This window comes from Halictus rubicundus, chromosome 2 (genome assembly GCF_050948215.1).
Source record: "Halictus rubicundus isolate RS-2024b chromosome 2, iyHalRubi1_principal, whole genome shotgun sequence".
Classification (NCBI taxonomy): domain Eukaryota; kingdom Metazoa; phylum Arthropoda; class Insecta; order Hymenoptera; family Halictidae; genus Halictus; species Halictus rubicundus.
Genome location: NC_135150.1, coordinates 19484701 through 19505300, shown reverse-complemented (window position 1 = coordinate 19505300; position 20600 = coordinate 19484701). Strand labels below are relative to the sequence as shown.

At 46.9% G+C, this 20600-nt stretch overlaps 1 protein-coding gene across 3 annotated transcripts in view; it reads left to right on the top strand.

Moving 5' to 3' along the window:
• The window catches only part of Lmpt (four and a half LIM domains protein limpet), a 138920-nt gene that overhangs the window by 47638 nt on the left and 70682 nt on the right, over positions 1-20600 (top strand). Inside the window, exon 1 of one of the 3 annotated variants that reach the window (XM_076805804.1) lies at positions 15976-16067. The exons of the other annotated variants lie outside the window; for them this stretch is intronic. Coding sequence (XP_076661919.1) covers positions 15991-16067 — 77 coding nt within the window. The 5' untranslated portion in view covers positions 15976-15990. Of the gene's footprint in view, positions 1-15975; positions 16068-20600 lie in introns of those variants that run through there. 3 annotated transcript variants of the gene reach the window in all.

Genomic DNA, 20600 nt, shown 5'->3' with positions numbered 1-20600 from the left:
AGTCAAAGGATCGATCTTAATTGTTATAAAAATTCGAAGCTCGTTACTTTTCTCCATTATTAGAGTGGGTGTTTGCGGTTCTCTGTCTTCGTTACAAATTCTGCCGTGTTACGTGAGCTTGTAAAAACAGGTCCGCAAGGCTAGGGACACTGTTACAATGATTCCGGGGCACGGCTCGCTTCAAAAATAAATCGTTGACATGCGCGAGCGTGGACGCTACTAGCCGGTCGTCCGGTTTTGCTTGTCTCTCTGCTCCCGGGTAAATTTAGATAATTAATTTGCTACACTCGATCGGCATTCCTCTTTCCGCGTTGTTACAGCGTCGTGTTCCATTCACGAGGGGAGCGTGTCGTCGCGAAATGGGCCTTGCGTACCGGGCGACGCGCGATTTCGTTTCCAGCGTGCTCGATTCGGCCTACATTCCGCTCGATATTCCATTCAGGCTTCCGCGAGGAGACCAACAGCTCCAGAAATAACCTTCACAGAATTTAGACGGCGCGCCGGTCACCGGACGACGGGGATCTAACTTGATTTAGGGTCATCAAACGTGGGCCATAGTGTCCTCGATAATTACCATCGGTAGACGACCCTTAGCCCATTAGATCAGGGAAAATTCCCAAATTTTCTGCTGAAATTAACTTAATTTTATTTTACTCGGATAGGTAACAATTGCTGGGAAACTTTTGAAGCCTGCCCGAGAAACGAACTGTGCTTTAGTTTTAAGTAGACCGTACACGTTGGATTAGAAAAAATTTACAAGTTTTGATTGATTTTATTTCGTGATTAGCTTTTCTTGATTAATTTCCGGTTACCAACACGAATTACCGTATTTGTTCTAGCATGCCTAGTACATTTAATAATTTATTGATTAGATTTTATTTTCATTACATTTCTTAATTGCACGTGGTCTTTGCAAATTTCCTGTTGAAACGGTCTTTTATGTTGCTAGTCAATAATTTGCTTCCACACGAACGAACTGTGTATTCATCGTAGGTGTTTGTTTACTGTTCACCTTCGGTATTCACGACTATAAAATAATACTTCTCTTGAACCGATGTGGGCTGAAAAATATTCATAAATATCCTCCACTTCGTTCGCAGCTTCGAGAAGTAGAATTCCTGAAATACAAACAAGATTCACATGTATCGGATAATTAGAGTTCGTTGCCTAGACATTCGTAGTAGAAAAATATAGTATCATATCGACGTAGCAGATGCGAACAAGCGTAAATACATATTGAACTCTAGATAACTAGCCTTTCGCAAAAATGATGATCGTACCAGATGAATCATGTGATATCAGGAGATCGGCCAAATGTTTCAATTAATAAATCAATCGAATATTTTTGTTACTGAACGAAATGATTAATTTCCAAGTATGATGTTATCTCGAATTAACAGGTTCCCTTTAAAGCAGTTGTCACCGTGAAGCGTAATATCGAATCAGACTCAAACAAAATCGATTGATGACGAATCTGATTCGATATACAGTAATTTCTCTAACTATCCCCACTACCGCGGGGTATACCCTTTGAGGGGCCTTGAAGCTTCAGAGGCCTCGGACCCCGAGAAGTGTAAACATAACACGGCTCAGGTATGTCTCCTGAACGAGACACGACGCTGGCAAGACCCGTGTTGTTGACATACATCGAGAATTCACTGTATTACGCTTTATACTCAATGTTAAATTCACCTTCTTTGCACACGTGTCTGTCTCGACCTTACAAGATAGATAGTGCACAATGTATTGACAAATTATTTTAGATAAAGCTAAGTCGATGCACCAAACGATTTCTTTAACTGAGATTTCTTGACTGAGGAATATTTCTATGCCGCGATTCTCGTCATTCCCTTTATTCTAAAAGGATTAGGCGAGTCCTCGGTAGGCCAGCGAGACAGTAGCCGTTGTAAATTGACTTGCCCATCGAGTTTGCACGTGGCCACGCCTGGATTTGCCGAGGTGCAGCAGGGCTACGCCTATGCTCCTCGATAATTTGCGCAATGGAAGCCCCGTAGACCGAAGTTTCGTTTGCCGTGACGTCACGTCGCGTCGTCGGCCGGTTGCGTTCGCATAGGCGTCGTAATAAATTTCTATCGATTCGCTCCGCTCGGGAATATGTGTGCCACGGCTGATTTACTGGCAGAGAGGAGTACCGTGTAATCTACATAGCTTGGGCAGCTGTTTATCGAAGACAGCCGTCTCCCTATGCTTCCAAAGCGCAGGCAGCGCGGCGAGCACGTGCTCGTATTTATAGATTTATCAGTTGCCAAACACCGGCGGAAGCGAGCCGAAAGCCGTTAATCAGCCACGGTCTCTACTTGCGAGGGATCTTAATTCGCGGCGATAAGCGAACGCGAATCGTTCGACTGCATTAGCTGCAGGCAGACTTCGCGAGCTCATCGCGTTCCAAATGACTCGGACACCTTGCCTGGACCTAACCCAGACCACGTGACTGTACAGTGAATTCTCGATATATGTCAGAGGCATACACTAACCGAGCTTCGCGGCTCGCCACGGGGTATACCCCGCGGTAGTGGGGATAATTCCGCGACGTTTATCATCCAGGCCTTGGCGACATACACGGAGAAGTCACTGTACTTGCAGCTTCGATCTGCTCGGAACATCGATTCCCGCGTTCTTCGATTCAGCCAGAACCTCTATTTGCCGGGAATCTTAATTCACGGCGATAATTAACCGTCCGTCGTCTGCAACAACATTTTCATCGACGCGGTTCGCGTCGACTAATGTTTGTTCTAGTTTTCCGAAAAATCTAAGAAAATTCTGGCGTTGTATATGGCATATTGATTCCGGACATGAACGACGCTTGTTGCAGACGGCGGGTTAAAAGCAAATCGTTCGATCGCATTAGCTGCTGGCAGACTTGGCGAGCTAATCGCGTACGAAACGACTCGACCGCCTTGCCAGGACCACGTGGTTCTACTTCCGAGTTCGTTCTGCTTCGAACAACGATACCCGCGTCCTTTGTTCCAGCCGCAGCCAGCCTAGGTCTAGGCTACGCGTCGCTCGGCCTAGTTGTAGGCCTTGAGCACCACCCTCGATCCAACGTGATCTAGGTTTAGCACGGTTCAGGCTTGACGTTTAACCTCGACACGAGCTGGACTGGCGTCCGCGCGTGGGCGTGTAACAGAGCCTTCGAGCTAGATGGATCGCCTCGACTCGCAACCGCGAATTCGAGAACTCCGAAGATCAAGGCTTTCCGGTCCTCGACGCGACGGAGCGCGCCGCTTTTCCCGTCGATAATTACACCGTCGGTGGATCGTGTAAACGAGACTTCTAGGTAACAGATTGTGTCGCGAAACGCGTACCGTGAGCGAGGCACGCGCCTATTAGACGACAACGCTCGCAGAGCTCCGTCCCGCCGTGCGTGCCACGGTCGCCAGCGGCTTTCCAAGTCGCAATTGGATTACGCGTGTGCCATTAGCCCAGAATCAACCAGCCCTAATTCGATACAAGCTCGCCGGCGAACTGGATGTAATCTCTCGAGCAGTCGGCTCGCTGGAAACCCGGTTGCTCCGTTTTTCTGTCGTTGCGGTGTGGAAATTGGTGTAATTGACTCTTAACCTACCCCAGTTGCATCCTTTCAAGTGTATTAGCATTCTTTGTTCGTTTAAAAAAGGCCACTCAGAAATTGCTCTTTCAGTTTCGAGGCACATTTCGTAGTTGTAAAACGTGCCACGCCCTCTTTGCTCCGGGAGCTCCTGGGGCCGCCCTCTGGAGCCACATTCCGGAGCAAATGATGTTATTAAATAAGACAGAAGAATGCTCCAAGTAGAATGCTCTAAGAAGCTTTGTTGCTCTTGATTTTCGAGAAGCTAGTAAATATTTATCTTGCTTCCTGCCTGTGGAGATTGTCTCTAGTAGGTGTGGCCTAACTGCCGTCGATTTTCCCGGAGTTGGGATAGTGTTCCACAGGGTAATCAGTGCGTATGTGTATGCCCATTTTCCCTCTATGCAGACTGTGTCGAGTGGGCGTGGCTATGTTGCTCTTTATTTCGTTGAAGCTAGAACAGTGTCCCATAACCATTTCTCTAGCTCCCTCTCTATGGAGACTGTCTTGAGTAGGCGTGGCTTCGATGCTTCCAATTTCAAGGGAGCTGGAACAATACCCTATGCGACAGTTAGCGTTTATATGCATGCCTTTGTGCTCCCTCTGTGCAGCCTGCTTCAAGTGGGCGTGACTTTTGCTCCGGCTGCTGAACCAAGACAGTGCCTCGCAGAACAAACCTTCCCTAGAGTATCCGTCAGTCTCTTACACTTCGTAACAGAAGAAACAGTAGTAAAATACTATCTTATCTCTGTCTCTATCTCTGTCCTATCTGTACACAAGTTATCTTAAGTAGGCGTGGCTTCTTTGCTCCAGCCTCTAACAGAGATACATCGTAGCTCACAGGACAACACATATCCAGCTCAGAGTCTCGTTTGTACTTCACCTAAACCCGAAATTAATCACTACACCATCATCAATTCCTAAACCAATCAGCCAGTCGTTTACAACTATCGGTCGCCAATAAATTCCTCTGTACCACCAACGACGGCTCAATCATTAACAACACAATCCGCAAAGCCAATCGTACATACGTCTGCACGATGGTCTCGAGGCAAACGCAGATCACGATTTCAAGGATCAAGGGTCGTCGGAAGGATCATGCAGGGAGTCTAGCAACCGGTAGCACTGGCTCGAAGTAGCAGTAGCTCGAAACCCGAGTCACGCAGTCGTAGAAGCGAATCGCGCGCGCACAGGGCTGAGCAGCAACAGAGCAAAAGCAGAGAGAGACAGAGAGAGAGAGAGAGAGAGAGAGAGAGAGAGAGAGAGAGAGAAAAAACAGCAGAGAGAAGCCGTGAGTCATTCGCGAGCGAGCTAGCTACCTCGGCCGACTGGCTGCATCGCTTGTCTCCTCCTCGCGGCTAGCGCACGCCTCGCGTGTAGAGTGCACGTGCTTCGATATGTGCCAGTGCAGGGTCGCCGTCGAACAGCACCGGCGCGCGTCTCCGTTTTCGCGTTTTCTCGGCGAACTTCGTCGTCGACGTTGCTCCCCTTGCCACCTGTCGACGAATAACCGGCGACGAGCCGACGACGATACTCCTAAGAGTTGTTCCTCGACGTCCTCGTCTTCGTTGCTAGACCGCGATTACGCAAGCTGGCCGCGAGTGAGTGCGTGGGACGATCGTAGACTGCGAGGAGCTGTACCTGTTGCATGATCCGCGCGATCGCGGAAAATCTGCTCTCTTATCGGGCAAAGTGATGTGAAGAGTGCCGGCGTTGGGGGGACCTTGACGAGAGTACCCGGAGAATATCTGTTTTCCAAGAGGTTTGCTGTAATTCCAGTCGAAAGCGATTCGGGAGGAAACTGACTCGATCGGAGTCGTTCTACCTGTTGCATGACTTGCTCAGACGCAGAACATTCGATCTACAATCAAGCCAAGTGATGGGGAGAGTGCCGGTGTCGATGTACACTTGAATCACCGAAGAATACTTGATTAGTTTCGGAGTTGCAAAACACGAGAGTGTGTAGTAATTGCGGTGATCCGAGAGCGAACTGGCTCGATCGAAGTGGTTCTACCTGTTGCACGATTGGCTCAGGTGCAAAAAAGATCTATGATCGACCCAAGCGACGTGAAAGCGCCAGTGTCAAAGGACACTTGAATCGCCACAGAGTACTCGATTAGTTTCGGAGTTGCGAAACAAGAAACATTGCAGTGGCTGCTGACAAAACTGCACCAACGGCAAACTGGCTCGATCGGAGTCGTTCTACCTGTTTGCCACGGCTGCTGCGAGTGTGCAGGTGACACGGAATCAAAGTGGAAGCAAGGTGCAGCTGTTAACACTTCGGCTACCGGAAGCCTATTAACCCTCGTCCGTCCCTCGTGGCGATTTGACACAGTTTGCGCTTCGTGTTGCCAGCCGCGAACGACGAGAATAATCAGAGACTGCGAATTTCATGCGTTCCCGAGGGAAGCCGTGAAACAGACGAAGGGCTGAATAAATGTGTGCATTTCTCTCTGGCTCCTGATTCGCGACGTTAGCGCAGAATATTCAGTCAATTATTCACATTTCTCTTGATCATTTACCACTGCGTCAACTCGACCTCAATGGACAGATTCATAAAAGATTGAAGAGGTTTAACGTTCTCATTTTATGTGAAAGAGAAGCTTAATCATTTCAACTCCGTCGCACAGACACTCCAAACGAAATTGTTCAACGATATCGCTCGATGGTTGCTGGTAGAAAATAAAAATTGCTGCTTCACCGCTCCGGAATAAATTCCCAAGAGAATCTGCGAATCACCTTGAACGACTACCAAGTAATTGCCAGTAGATAAAGTGTTAAGTTTGTATTTCAGTTCGCGGGACCATTCGGATCGATTCGAGCGGACACCTGTTGCTCCGTTTCGCTCAGCCGCTGTTCCGAGACCAGGCCAGAAGGTAAAACTGATTTTGCAATCCGAGATTCGCGGATCGCGGGGACAAGCCCAATACCATCTCCATAGGTTTCGCGATGCAATTAACCGTAAGTGGTCTTGATTTACGGGGGACACGCGTACCTAATCGACGTATTTACGCGCGCGTGCGTTCGTGTTCGTGTTCGTGTGTCGCAGAGATTCTCGTCTCTCGCGTATACCTGTGGCGTGGCACGGTCCTTAAGGTGGTTGTAAACAGCGAGATACAAGCGCGATGCTCGTCACTGTCCGTGATTCACGGAGATACGATCTCGCGGTGAACGTTTATGCGAAAACCAGACGCGGGAGATACCGTCGTCCGTTATGGTCGCGGATCGCGGCGCGACTAACGCGTTATTGTGCGCGTTAAACTCGGTCGCGCACCGTTAACATTCGTCTTTCCGCCACATCCGACGCGGAATCGCGCGAAGCTGTGTCCACGCCGAAGCAACGTCCAGCAACTTTTTTACAACCACCATCTTTGAGAGCTATCTTCACCCCCCCCCTCCCCCTGAATTTTAAGGTTAAACAAATATACATCGAGAACATTTTCCCAAGCATTATTTGCGCCGTCTCTCACGTCCGTCAGAGCCGTCTCGTTTAACTCGGACAAAAAAGTATAGTTTCGGACACCATCAAATAATCTCCCGAGGGGTAACGCATTAATTTCGAAGCAGCTTTCCTATTTTTATTCGAAATATTTGTAGCCGGTGTCCGCGACGTTGTCCAGCTATTTCGAGCGGGAAACGGACGATTAATATTCGGTCGATATGTTTTCCTCGTTGCCCGAACTCGTTTCGAACACGTTCCCTCGCCACGTGCTCGCCAATTGCGAAATTCTGTAAAACTATCGACAGAGTTTCGCGATCCGTGGTACCTCTCAGACCGCGGCTCCTCGATTTGCACGTGGGAATATCGAATGACGAGAAGTCGCTCGCGTTTCTTTCCGTCCGGTCAATCTCTCTCTCTCTCTCTCCCGTTGGTGGTCGTGTGAGAAAGAGAGAGGGAGAGAGAGAGAGTCTATTTTAAATCGGGCCACCTATCGCTCTCGTTTTTAAACGCACTAAACGGTGATTTACAGCCGCGCCACCGTAGACCCCCGCGATAAAACACTATTTCCGGCGTTGGCCCTGGCCTTTTCGGCGAAAACTCACGGCTAAGTACCTCCACGGCCAACGTTTCGATCGTTCGCATCCCGTTGACACTTCCAGGGCTCTGCGTGTTCGTTGGAAACGTGATCAGGATTTTTTCAGAAATCACTGTCTGCCGGTCGAGCTGCGGGGGCGGCGACAGGCGCCACGGTTCAGTTTCGTGAAAATGTTATCGACAGTTATTCCGTTGATCCCCGCCGGCGGCGAATAAATGTTTGCTTTACCCGTTCGCAGTCGAACACCGCTGACTTTGAAGTTCCCGCCCTTTTTTCTCTTTGATCGCGCGGATCGGGATCGCTCCGCGTCGATCTCGATGATCGGGTCGGAAGAGTTTCCTCGATTGAAAGGTCCGCGAGTAAAAGAATTCTCCTGTGAGCGAACGTATAGTATTCTCCCTTTATCGTCACGCTTTGTGACAATTGACAATTGCGAATGATTGTCCCTTATTGTCACGCTGTATCACCGTAGCGTTTTATTTTGACACGCTGTTGGCGGGACACGGATAAATCCGTTTTTTTTTAGACTGGTGGTGGTTTGCGGGTCACGTACAAATCAGTTTTTCATTGTCTGCTGGTGGAAGTCGGCTCCCGTATTTATACGGGTTTTTGTTAACGACGGATTATGTTACCGTCGTCTTTGTGACAGTTCCACAACACGCATAAATATTGACATACTAATTTTGTTATTTGTAGCGTTATTTCAAAGTTATAGCGATTTCTAAAAATGTCTAATTTCTTACGCGACGGCTGAAATAGCGCCGGCGCCAGGCTCGAGGTCGCGCGAAAAGAGTCCCGCAAACAATGTGTTAACATGTAAACGTCAGTTTTCCTAACAAGAAAAAATTCAAGCACTGTTTCCCTAAAATAAGGACGTTAACGAGGAGAAGCTCTCTTCTTTGATCCTGCTGATTTTATTACTCGACAACTTCGCGTTGTGTTGAATCGTGGGACGCTAAGGAGGGAAAGTACTCCTTTCGTCCGGGAAAATTAAGGGGAATACAGTTACCCTCTCTCTGTAATTACCGGATTAGTCACGTGACATCGCGACAGAGACGAAACGCGTCACGTGACCGGGCCGTGGCGGAAGAGTGGGGATGCTCGGCGCCGGAGGAAGGGGGAATAGCGGCGTAGAAGGGGAAGGGTAGAGTGGGAGACAATTCTTAATCGGGCGACACTGTCTTTCGTCTTTATCGCAACCAAATTGTCAGCCAATAGAGAACAATGTCTACTATTTGACGACGTGTCATTGTCCCTCTGAAACTCGCGACGCAAAGGGACCTTCCATGCCTGTTTCTATTGGCTGTCTCGCGGGCATCGAATCGAATTTCCTCGGCTCTCGCGACGAGCAAGGGAGTCACGTTGCCGATGGCATCGCGCAATATCGCAGGTACTATTATCGTTCCAGCACGCCCGTCAAATAGACCGATAATCGCCAGGCGATTATTACGCTGCGAGGCGCAGGTGCGAGCGAATAACACGCGTGTGGGTCCGAGATGTCGGTCACCCACGCGCGTACCAGTGAGATCACCTTTATACTTTGACTTTCTTAGTCACGGCTGTCGGCCCGTGTCGCCCGTTCCGCTCAAAACGAATGCCTTTTGTCGCCTCGAATCTCTGGAAAGCCTCGCGGCCAAAACCGATCGTTTTGCATGTGTTCCACCGTCCCTGACATCATCGCTCGAAATTGCACACGCTGCAAACAGTCCGACTTTTCCGGATGCGCGATTAAACGTTTTTATGGAATCGACCTTGCACGACGTCCACGGTCTCCGTGCGAATTGACGCCCGCGAATTCGAGCTGTTTAACTATGCTCGACGATGGAACTATAGAACTCGTCGAAATAACAGGCTGTGAATTTTCTAACTCATTTTGAACTGAATTCATCCTTTGCTGTCAGATTGTCAAGTAGACAGCGGGTCTTATGCGTTTATGGTAAAAATCAGTAGGTGTCATTTAAAACGGTACAGTGATTTCTCTATATGTGTCGCCAAGGCCTGGATGATAAACGTCGCGGAATTATCCCCACTACCGGGGGGGGGGGGATACCCCGTGAGTGGCCGCCACATAAACGTGTAAACATAACGCGGCTCGGAGAATTCACTGTAAACATTGCAACGAAACCCGGGTTAAATGGACGCGAGGCAAAGATACAATTACAATAAAGTTCGCAAGAGATAGCGGTGATCCTCCGCAGTGACAGGGCTGATAGCGGCCTTATCAGGCTGCGATATCAACCTCCGCTGTACCTCCCGTGGGAGATACAGTGAAGAGTCTCCGCCGAGTAATTTCTCGCGGAAATGTCGGCCGTGCGATATAAACGGCTCGATAGCCGAGACATTTCCGCGGATCCCTGAAAAAGGTCTCCCGTGTCGCGGTTTGTTTGCCGAACGAGCCAAAGTGATTCGGCAGCGATATTTACCAGAAATGTCACCGGCTACCCTTACCCTGAAACGCTCGAGTTACACGCGCTTAACGAGCGTAATCCACCGAAGAGAGAGGAGGCTCTATATACGGTCGCGAATCGTTTAAAAATGGCCTAGTTATAGCGCCTTCGTGGATCCGCAACCGGCGGCGGCGCCTCCTCGATCTTCCCGCTATGTGCTCGCGGTCCGAGGTACAAGATGCATAAATCAATTCACGCGTTAAAGTCACAGGAGGTCCCGTTATTATTGTCCTCGCATTGTCACTGCACGCCCATCTCGTCTCTCTCTCTCTCTCTCTCTCTCTCTCTCTCTTGTTCACTTTCGTTCGTGAATTAAAACGTCCCGTGACGTTCGTACGCGCTGGACGACAACTAACCGAGCGATTTGTCACTCGAGGCGATGCCCGGCGTGTTTGCGGTTTATCTAAATTTTGTAGATTGCCCGGCACGCCGACGGATATATCGTTACAATTTTCGCGGTAATGATGCGCTCGCTGGACTTGAGGTGATCTGTCAGTCGGCTAATTCGGCGCCGGCGAATCAGTCGGCGGCCCGAAGCGTTTATGGAGCCAAGACAACCTCAATTTATATTGAATATGCATTCGGTATCTTTCAAAATTTTAATTCTGAGAGCCGCAATGCCTAGAACAATATCCCATGGGACAGTTACTATTTATGCGCATGCTTCTTTGTGCTCCCTCCGTGCAGGCTGTTTCGAGTGGGCGTGGCTTCGTTGCTCTTGATTTTGTCAATCACCGTCCACGTCCATCGCATAATGTCTCTCCTCTGCGATTTTTCTTCCCTATTCGTTGATGTAAGCTTGTTCTTTGTGTGTAGAGAGCTCGGAATGGGCGTGGCTTCGTGGCTCTCAGTGCAATTGCTCAGGGCAATCTTTGCTCGCGTTCACTCTATATTCTATATTTTTTAAATATCTAACTCAGATTCTCTTTCTCCAATCTTTTTCTTTTCATGAATATAGTTTTGCTCACCTTGTACGAAGTCTCGAGGGCGTGGTTTTGTGACCCTCAATTCTGACGGACCTAGGGCGGTACTCTTTACAGTAATCTTTGCCTTAATTCAACGCGGACTCCGTCCATTGTCTAGCCTTGTTTTTCTACTCGGAACCTTTCTCTTTTCATTACGAGGAAGTACAATGAAAGACTAATAGCAATTTTGCTCCCATTGTGTAGAGTGCCCAGAATGGGCGTGGCTGCGTGGCCTTCAATTATGGTTACAGTGCTTCATACAACAATCTTTGTCCAAATCTAACTCTGATTCTCATTTTCCAATTTCTCATCAAGAAAATTTTGCTCACCCAGTACAGAGTGTCCAAGGTGGGCGTGGCTTCGTGGCCCTCTAATATGCCGAAATTAATACAGATGATATCAGATGATGGATAAATTAATACAATTGACACAGTACTGATTAAACATTTTTCTCATCCCGTACAGAGATCCAAGGTGGGTGTGGCTTCATGACCCTCAATTGTGGCGAATATAAGACGGCGCATAAAGCATTTCCAGCGCGTTCTAAAGCAAACCACTTGTCCCTGACCTAGTGTCCCTATCTCCAGACTATAATTAGAGGGACTTTAGCCCTTTTATCCTCTTTGCGGCTGTCCCTTGCGGAGCATCAAACTATTTCATAGGATCTCGGATCAAACGAAAAGGGGCGAATTCTCGGGCGGGCCGCGGACTTGGCACGGGCTCTGTTGTTGATTCAAAAAATGCATACTCCGCGCGCCGCCGTGCCGCCTCGCGAATATTTATTTACGATCGCGGCGAACGCTCGCGCTTACCCGCGTGAAATTATTACGCGACATTCTATGTGTGTCAAAGCTCTATATTTAATGCGTCGAGCCTCCGGCCCGCGCCGAGATACAGCACTCTCCCTCTCTCTCTCTCTCTCTCTCTCCCGGTTCTCTCACTCCTGACCAGCGAGCGATTTATTTGACTTAACCGATTGTAAAGTGTTCCGAAATTTATCCACCGTAAACCGGCAGTAATTCCCACGATGGTAAACACTCGCGGAACATTTTCCCGGCCGCTCAAACAAACCAGTAAATTTCGACGACGCGTTCTCGAGCCCGTTAAACGATCGAGAATGTGGAAAGTGCGCGTCGTTCGCCGCGATTTGTCGCGCTTACGCGAACACCGGAACACCAAGCTCGTTTCTGGAAACGAGCAGGTGATTAAGACCTCGGTTTATCAACGAGGAAGAAACGTGGAATTGTACTCTATTCGGTCGGAAGAGTCGCTTGTATTTGTCGCGACACCGTTGTACAATAAACGCGATGTTATCGTCGCCGAGTAAAGAGCGTTTACTCGCCCGAGCCGTATCGAGACTCTCGATCGCTCGCTCGCGTTCCTCGCCGACGTGCACGCGTAATCGCGTCGCGTCGTCGTTCTGTCGTCGTATGGGAATGCGATGCGTGGGCGTGGAAAGCACGCGAGGGACTCGAATTCTTGGTAAAAGCACGGCCTGAGCCGGTCTCCTGCTGCAACTCGAGCTTTCAGCTCTGTCCACCGATTTTCTAATTCTCATTTTCCATCGTTCATATCTCCTCTCTCAGCTAGAGAAATTTGATGTAGACTCTACTGAACTCTACAAGCTTAAAGTTCCTCAGGCTACCGACAAGTTTCAACTGAGCTGGGCCCCGAAGATCTTCTGTCCCCCAAAATTCAATCGTTATTCGATTTCTATCGTTTAAAGATTGGTATAAATTTAACAAAATTCTGTAATCCTAAGGATCCCAAAAATCCTCCATGTACCGATGAGTACAGTTTCAATTGAGCGTAGTCCCGAAGATCTGCCCCCCACAAATTTCTATGGGGGTTCTATAATTTGAAAATTGATGGAACCTTTACCAAATTCTGTAATCCTGAAACCTCTCAGTGTACCGATAAGTTTCAATTATGCTTGGTCCCGAAGATCTTCTGCCCCCCAAAAATGTCTATCAGGGTTCTATGATTTGAAAATTATCCTAAAAAAATAATCCTAAAACCCCTCAATAAGTTTCAATTATGCTTGGTCCTGAAGATCTATTAAATTTCTATTTTCTAAAAATTCTTACGATCTATGAAAGCCTTTTGAACCTCCTCTCGAAGCTTTCGATCCCCAAAGTTCTTCCACCAATCGAACAATTAAGCAACCATCGCAGAAGTCGATTCACGCTCCACGTCAGTCGTTCGGAATGATGTTCATAATTTTATAGAATTCCTTTGTGGAGTCCGCCGAGGTCCATTCCGTGCTCGTTGAATCGAAACGCGTCTATGAATCCCGGGACGTCATGATTTTCATTAACTCCTCGATCGGGCAACGGGGCAAAAGCATGAGGCAACTGCATCGCAGGGCTCTGATAAATTACTCTCGTTAAAGAAATTGAAAGACCAGCGGCGGCTAACGCGAGCGGCGCGACGCACACATACCCACCGTGGGCGGTTCATTCACTCGCCGATCATATTTTCTGCGTGCCGATTGCGACACTTTCGCGGGACCGATTGTGTCTGTCCGTCCGTGCGACATTTCTCCGAATGTGGCATCGGACGTCGCTGGTCGACGACGACGTCTCGCATAATGAAACACGCCTACCTTTTATCGACATTTCTGCGACGTTGTTAATTGAATTACGCGCGGAGTTGTCGCCTTGTCACGCCGCGCTCTATTCGAGACTATCATTTGTGCTGGATTGCGAAACGCTCGTTGCTTTGGGAGATCGATCCTGAGGGATTCGATACGGTCTTCGATCCTAATTTTTCGTAAAACTGATTGAAACATCGATACTAAGATATTCTTTAACTGACAGTAAAATATTCTTTTTCGGGGACATGATCCTTGAATCCAAGATTCTTTTTTGGAAATCAAAATACTTTGATCGATCCAAACAGGGAAGGCTTGAAAAGAATCATGTACGCTATGAACGAACTAGCCTAATCTTAACGTGATCCTAGGTTGGATTTAAGCCATAGACCATAATATATGAGTACTCGTACATCATTTGTTACAACGTTGGCAATTAATGCCAAGGTTTCTTTTGTGAAATTAATATAAAGTGAATTCTGGATATATGTCAACAACGCGGGTCTTGCCAGCGTCATGTATCGTCCAGGAGACATACCTAGCCGTGTTATGTTTACACTCCTAGGCGTCCGAGGCCTCTCGAGCTTCGCGGCCCTCCACGGGGTATACCCGCGACATTTATCATCAAGGTCTTGGCGACATATACAGAGAAATCAATATACATACTTCAGTCGATTGAGAAAGGTTCGACACAAATGAAATGTGCAGCGACTAAAGTAGCCTAGCGTTGATGTTTCTTGGTTGGATCTAAGCCACAGTTCATACTTGACGATACCAATACAGTTCCTAGTTCCTAAGAAACTGATTTACATAAAATGGCAAATATTTCTCGTTTTCAAGGCACACGTTCAATAATAAATTTAACGACTGTCCAATAAATTACTCATTGCAGACAATTGTATTCACGAACGTCCACGGGCCCAGAGATGCATTAACTTAACCGTAAAGTCTTGTCATGTGTTTCATTCAAATATATTGCGGAGATACAATGCGCAAAAATAAATGTCGAATGAAATAGCAGCTCTTGTACTGTGTTCAGCAGAAACTTCTCCTGGGACTAGTTTAACGAAGCGAAATTCGTCTTGAAACCTTATGCCTTCAAACCTTAACTAGACCGTTGATCCTACAGCAAAATAAAAATTATTGCCATATGGAACAGGGGTTGAATAAAAATGTATTTCTTGTGCTAATAATTTCAGTAATCTAAATGTATTAATTCTAATGTTTTCACAGATTTGTATTCTACTGACACTGTGGGACCTGACAAAATGTCCCAAATTTTTTAATTTACCATTATTGAGGTTGTAAAGAACGGTGAAGAATTGATCAGTCAATTCATTTCTCTTACAATTAAAAAATTTTAACAAATGCATTCTGTTATTTTTACGAATTAATGCAGAATAGTCACTTTTATAAATTCGGAGTGTGATAGTAAGACTGTCCAGTCATCCTCGGAAGCAATGATTCTAGATTTACTCACCCTGAAACCCGAAATTCAGTCTGTTATAAATTTTCAGAAAGAAAAATGTGTCTAGCAGCAGACACAAAAATTACCTGTGCTTTTTTGGAGCTTTCTAAGAAAACTCCTCAGCTCTGCTTCATCCTCTCCAAGTGTGTTGCTAGCGTCCAGGTCCGGGAACGTTTCGAGGCGTTTAGGATGCAGTGAACCCTCGGTTTTCACAAAACCGCCGTTCTGATGGCCGGCAAACCCGATGAACGGGCGCATTATGCTCTCGGGCAGCGATAAACGACTCGCGAGCCGATGGCAACTCTCGATCAGCTGGCATTGACGTCGCACGAGCGTGCAGAGAAAGAGAAGAGCTTCTCAGCTTGATCCGTCGAACGATTTCGATCGGCAGTGCGTACATTCCAGCTGTCCCCCGGGGACGTGCGTGTTCTCAGGCGCGTGCATCGATCGTCTCTTTCTCTCTACCGATCGCTCGGCTAAATTTAGAGCATGATCGAGCGGTTGGTCGCGCTATCGGGACAAATAACCGGGCGATAAAGCCATTCGAGCGGCCGGGACCGGGCTGTAAACCCGAGGCGGGCCGGGCCGGGTCTATCCGTCTGTCAAAATTTCGCTCCCCTCTCTGTCTTTTTTTTTTGCGTGCGCGCTCAACGGTGTTTTCGTTTGTTTTTGCGCGAGCGCGAGGCCCCTTCTTCCTTTCCGTAGTATCGCGGTCAGTCGACGGAAAGGAGCGCATCCGCGATTTACCGAGCCACGACCTCCGAGCAGAGGCGGTTTTGCTTCATTTGTGGAGTTTCTTCCGATGTGCGCGGCGCACGACCCAGTCCGGCTGCGATCGTTCGCGAACCGTGTCGCGTTTACACGTGGCGAGCACGTGCGAGCACCTCGCTACGCCGACCACGCCGAACCACCATGTCACCTGAATGGGGAACGAAGGGGTACGAATCGAATCGACCATTCGATGAGCGGCATCTCTGCTTTGGACCTCGGTGAGTTGATCTATTCGCACTGGGTTTGATAGGTAGGTCAAAAAAGGGTTCTTTGGCGATGGACTTGGAGAGAAGATTCTATGGGAAAAAATTGCCAAATAATTTTAAGCGATTTTCTTGTTAGCAAGTGTTGGATTTGAAAGAAAATTTGGGAGAAACTCTGCAGTGAATCTATCTGTTTGAGTATGAAAGGATTGGTTTCAGAGTTTTCTATTGGTGCTTGAGAATTTTACGGCACGTCAAAATAAGGGTTCTTTGGTTCTTTGGTGAGGGTTTTGGAGAGAAGATTCTGTGGGAAAAAATTGCCGAATAATTTCGTTCGAGAACAGTATGATCGATTGTAGATTTTCTTGTTAGCAAGTGTTGGATTTGAAAGAAAATTTTGTCGGAGGTTCTGGAGAAAATTTATTTATTCCAGCCCAGAAGGATTGGTTTCGTGTTTTTTAGTTGTCACTTGTTGAACTGGGAATGAAAGTTCTGTAGGAAATTGTCGAATACATTTATTTATTTGAATGCGAAATGGTTATCCTTAATTTGAATTGGTAATGGTTGTCCTTGAAGAGAAAATTTTGTGGGAACTCGTGCAGCTTCTGTTCCTCATGATCGACGCAGAAAATTTTTATTTTGACGAGCAACATTTCTTTTAATTAAGTATTGTTCTGCAAAGACTCGAGAGTGATTGAGTCAGCATATCTTGAAGGAATTTGCGATAGCAGATAACAGTCTGTCCATTTGTAATCCTGTTGTTTCACTTTATTGTATATTATATTCGTAATCATATCTTTATATTTCATATTACAATTTACATTCGGTTCTTTACAATTTCACGAAATTTTCATGATTTCCATAATTTCTTGTCTTCTTTATTATTATTCTGCAATTATCCAGATCGATTTGTTTACTCCACATTACCTTCCTAATATATCCGACTCGCATAAGGCAACGCATCGACAAGCATAAGTACCTTCTGAAGGCCACTTGCACTTACACCAGCATTTACAAATAGTTCGATACATACTAACTAGTCTGACGAATGTTATGCAAAGTAAAGGAATAAAGCAAACAAAAATCGTACTTCACGATCTCACATTCCTTCTGAACAATTCCAACGCCCAATTAAAAATCAACTCCCAATCATCGTTCACATCTCATCCTCCAAAAATCCCAATAGCAACCATAACATTATAACTTTTCGATGTTACTGGCACGATGTTATCACACATGCCAGTGAATCAGAAAGACTGAACCCTCGCCGGGGCCATGAGTCACTCGGGAATAAATGCGTCCATGAATAGAAGCCATTTATTCACGCCGTAAAAACACTTACATTACAATCTCCATAAAACCAAGCTTCGATTCAGAGCACCGCGGCACGGGTCGGAATCGACCCACGGTCTATCCAACCAACGAACAACTACGATTTTCACAACTACTTTGAATTACCAAAGTAATTTAATCATTGCAACGAAAACTGTAAATATTTAAAAAATTTAAAAATACTGTTCTGTATTATTTTAAGCTCGCTAAGATTACAAAGAAAAGAAATAAATGTAGCTCCTGTTCCTTGAAAAAAACTTACAATTTTTATTTCGTATAAAAGTCCACAGTCTACAGTGTTTACTCTATATATGTCCCAAATGCCTAGCCGATAAAAGTCCCATAACTATCCCTCCTGTCGCGGGGTATACCCCGTGAGGGGCCAGTCACCGAGGCCTCTAGAGTTACGGCGTGGATCAAAGAATAGTATCTCCTGGCCGATATATGTCCCGGGCTAGACCTGTGTTTTGGACAAAAATCGAGTAAACACTGTATCACAGTGATTGCTTCTTGAACTCTGTTAGATCGTTGTGGCAATGCAGTTCGGCTGAACTGTATTATGGTAATAATACATAAATGAAGAACTGTGTCAACCATGACCGACATGACAGTGAACGTGTTAGGAATCCATTTGATAAAACTCTCGCGAGTGGACACCGTGCTGAGAGTCACTCTAAGCGCTCTCAAGTCGCTCGAGTGTGACTCTCAGTGCAGTGTCCGCTCGCGAGACACACTGTCGCGAGCAACTCGCGGAGAGTTTCGCTCGCGGATGGACTCCCAGCTTTAGAATTCGGTTTGTCCGTGCACGAAAGTCGAAGGTTCGTTGCGCCGAGATGGGGCGGGCCGGTGTTTGCGTTGTGTCACGTTCCGACTTGTAAATCCGCTGGCAGCCGGCCATCTCCGTAATGGAGTAAGTTTCTTTGCGGTTACAACAAATAAACACGTCGCGGCTATTGCGACAGGATACGTCGACGTTCGGGGCCGTGTATCCACCACGGCCACCGTTCCTCTATTTGCATCTCGTGCGATCGTTTTACAAGCGGCTCCGCGGATTTTTCGAGCGCTCGTCGAATCGCCGTCATCGTCTACCAGCTTTCGCGACGAAAATTCTTGCTCTCCCGATCGTCGTCGTCGTTGTCGCTGATCCCAATAACTCGATTAGAAGTCTTCGCAGTAGGGATTCGTCTGAGAAACCCGTCAGTTCTCGCTCCTGCCGGTACACAGCGAGCGGAACGTGACTTCACGATTAAGGACTTAGCATTTTCTCACGGCGCCGACGCGGTTTCTCACGCGAACGCGGAATTGCTCGAATTCATACGAGTTTTCACTGCGAAACGCAAGCTTGGCTCTCTCGGATTCGCCATTCGATTTTTAGTGGACAGGGGCATTGGAAATTTTTTATTTCAAGGGGCGGGAAGTAGGGACTTTAAAATGAGCCTAGGTAGAGCATTCTGCGTTTTTTTTTTCACCGAGTTGCAGCGGTGTTTCCCATACAAACTTTGCAGAATCGTTGGTATTTATTCGGATTTCGAGAACGGACAGCAACCTCGGTTTTTCGTTTCGGCTTTTACCACGTTAAGCGCTATGTCGGTCCCAGGGGACCGACATCAAACTTTCCGTTCCGGCGGCGTCAGTCCACGAGGACCGACACTAGGCGTTTCGTTTTTAGTGACTTTTTAGTGAGGTGACTTCTGTATAGACACAAACTTGCAGCTACTTGCAGCGCAGCGTGAACGGAAAGTCCATAGATACGCGCTTAACATAAAACCTATCGAGCATAAAACATATAAAAATGAAACGTCTTATAGAAGGGAGAGGATTGAATTTACTTAAACTTCGTACGATTTTCATTATAATGTGTGCTCAAATAAAGAAGTCGATTCAGTAATTTCCTATGAAAACGTTTTTATAATTTCAATAATTGTGAAATAGAAAACCGGTCATTTTCACCGTGGTAGGTTTAGTGTTAACGTGTTAACAGGAGATTTTGAAATCTTTTATTTAAGGTCTGGGAAAGCAGAGGCGTTGTCCTTTGAAATGCGTCTAGATAGGGCTTCGTACGAATTTTTTTCACCGAGTTACAAATGTTCGAAGGTACGTAGCGTTTCGGCCGAGGAACTCTTAAAAAATAGAAATTTTACCACTACCGTGCAGTCTACCATTTTGAAACATTTTTTGCAAGATAGTATACTCTAATTTAGTCCTGTTCAGCTATCGCCCGTGCGGGCAGAGAATTTGGTTCCCCGGGCATAAGCGACTTGGCGGGCAACGAACCACGCCAACTTTCGATAGTTCAGCCTGTCAATATTTCTCCCGCTGACGTCACATTGCTCCGAGCTATGCACGCGGCCATCGGCGGGTGTCCTTGACTGCCGCAAGGTTTGCTGAAGTTCTAAGACGAAGACAGACAATTTCTTATTAACCCTTAGCACTCGAATGGCGACTGTAAGGCGCCACTAAAAATTGCTGTATCATTATTCAAAATATTTGTTACACTATTAAATTTGCGTGTATTTAATAAATTACTAAACACTTCAGTATTGCACGAATAAATTGCGCCATTTTCGTATGTATAACATGAAAAAAAAATATATAGAAGGGTCATTTTCTAGGTTGGAAGAAATGTTTTGTTTGGAGTGAAAATAGCTTCGAGTGCAAAGGGTTAATAACAGAACACCAAGCGGAAAAATTTCCACCAGCCGACGAATCGAGTTTACAAACTTCGGTGTACAACCATTTTTTTACGTAGTGGTAATCGCATGGCTGATGCCTCCTTTGGGGGGAGAGACGGGGATAAGCGGGAGTCCCGAAGGGGTATACTCACTAACTCTATCACGGTGACCTCCCTGGAAGACGGCGAGGAATTGAAAACAACTCGCCGCCCCCCTCCCCAACAATGACACCACGGAGGAAGTAAAGCTTCCCCTCCCCCTAATCTAGTAGGACACCGCGCGGGTCACCCATCCGAAGCCCCCCTTCGCGGGAGACCGCTCGGTGAAATCCACCAACTTCTGAGCCACAATAGTTATCGAAACAGAATGAATCCCGGTTCGCTTTTGTTTGAACTGTCCGAAACACAGATGACGGAAACGCGAAGCGTGTCTGGATCGAAGGAGGAAACCGTATTAAACTCGGTAAACAGAAGACGAAGAAGAAGAAGAAGAAGAAGTGATAAAGAGCAGAGTTGCATGCAAATGACGGTTCGGTACGGTGCCG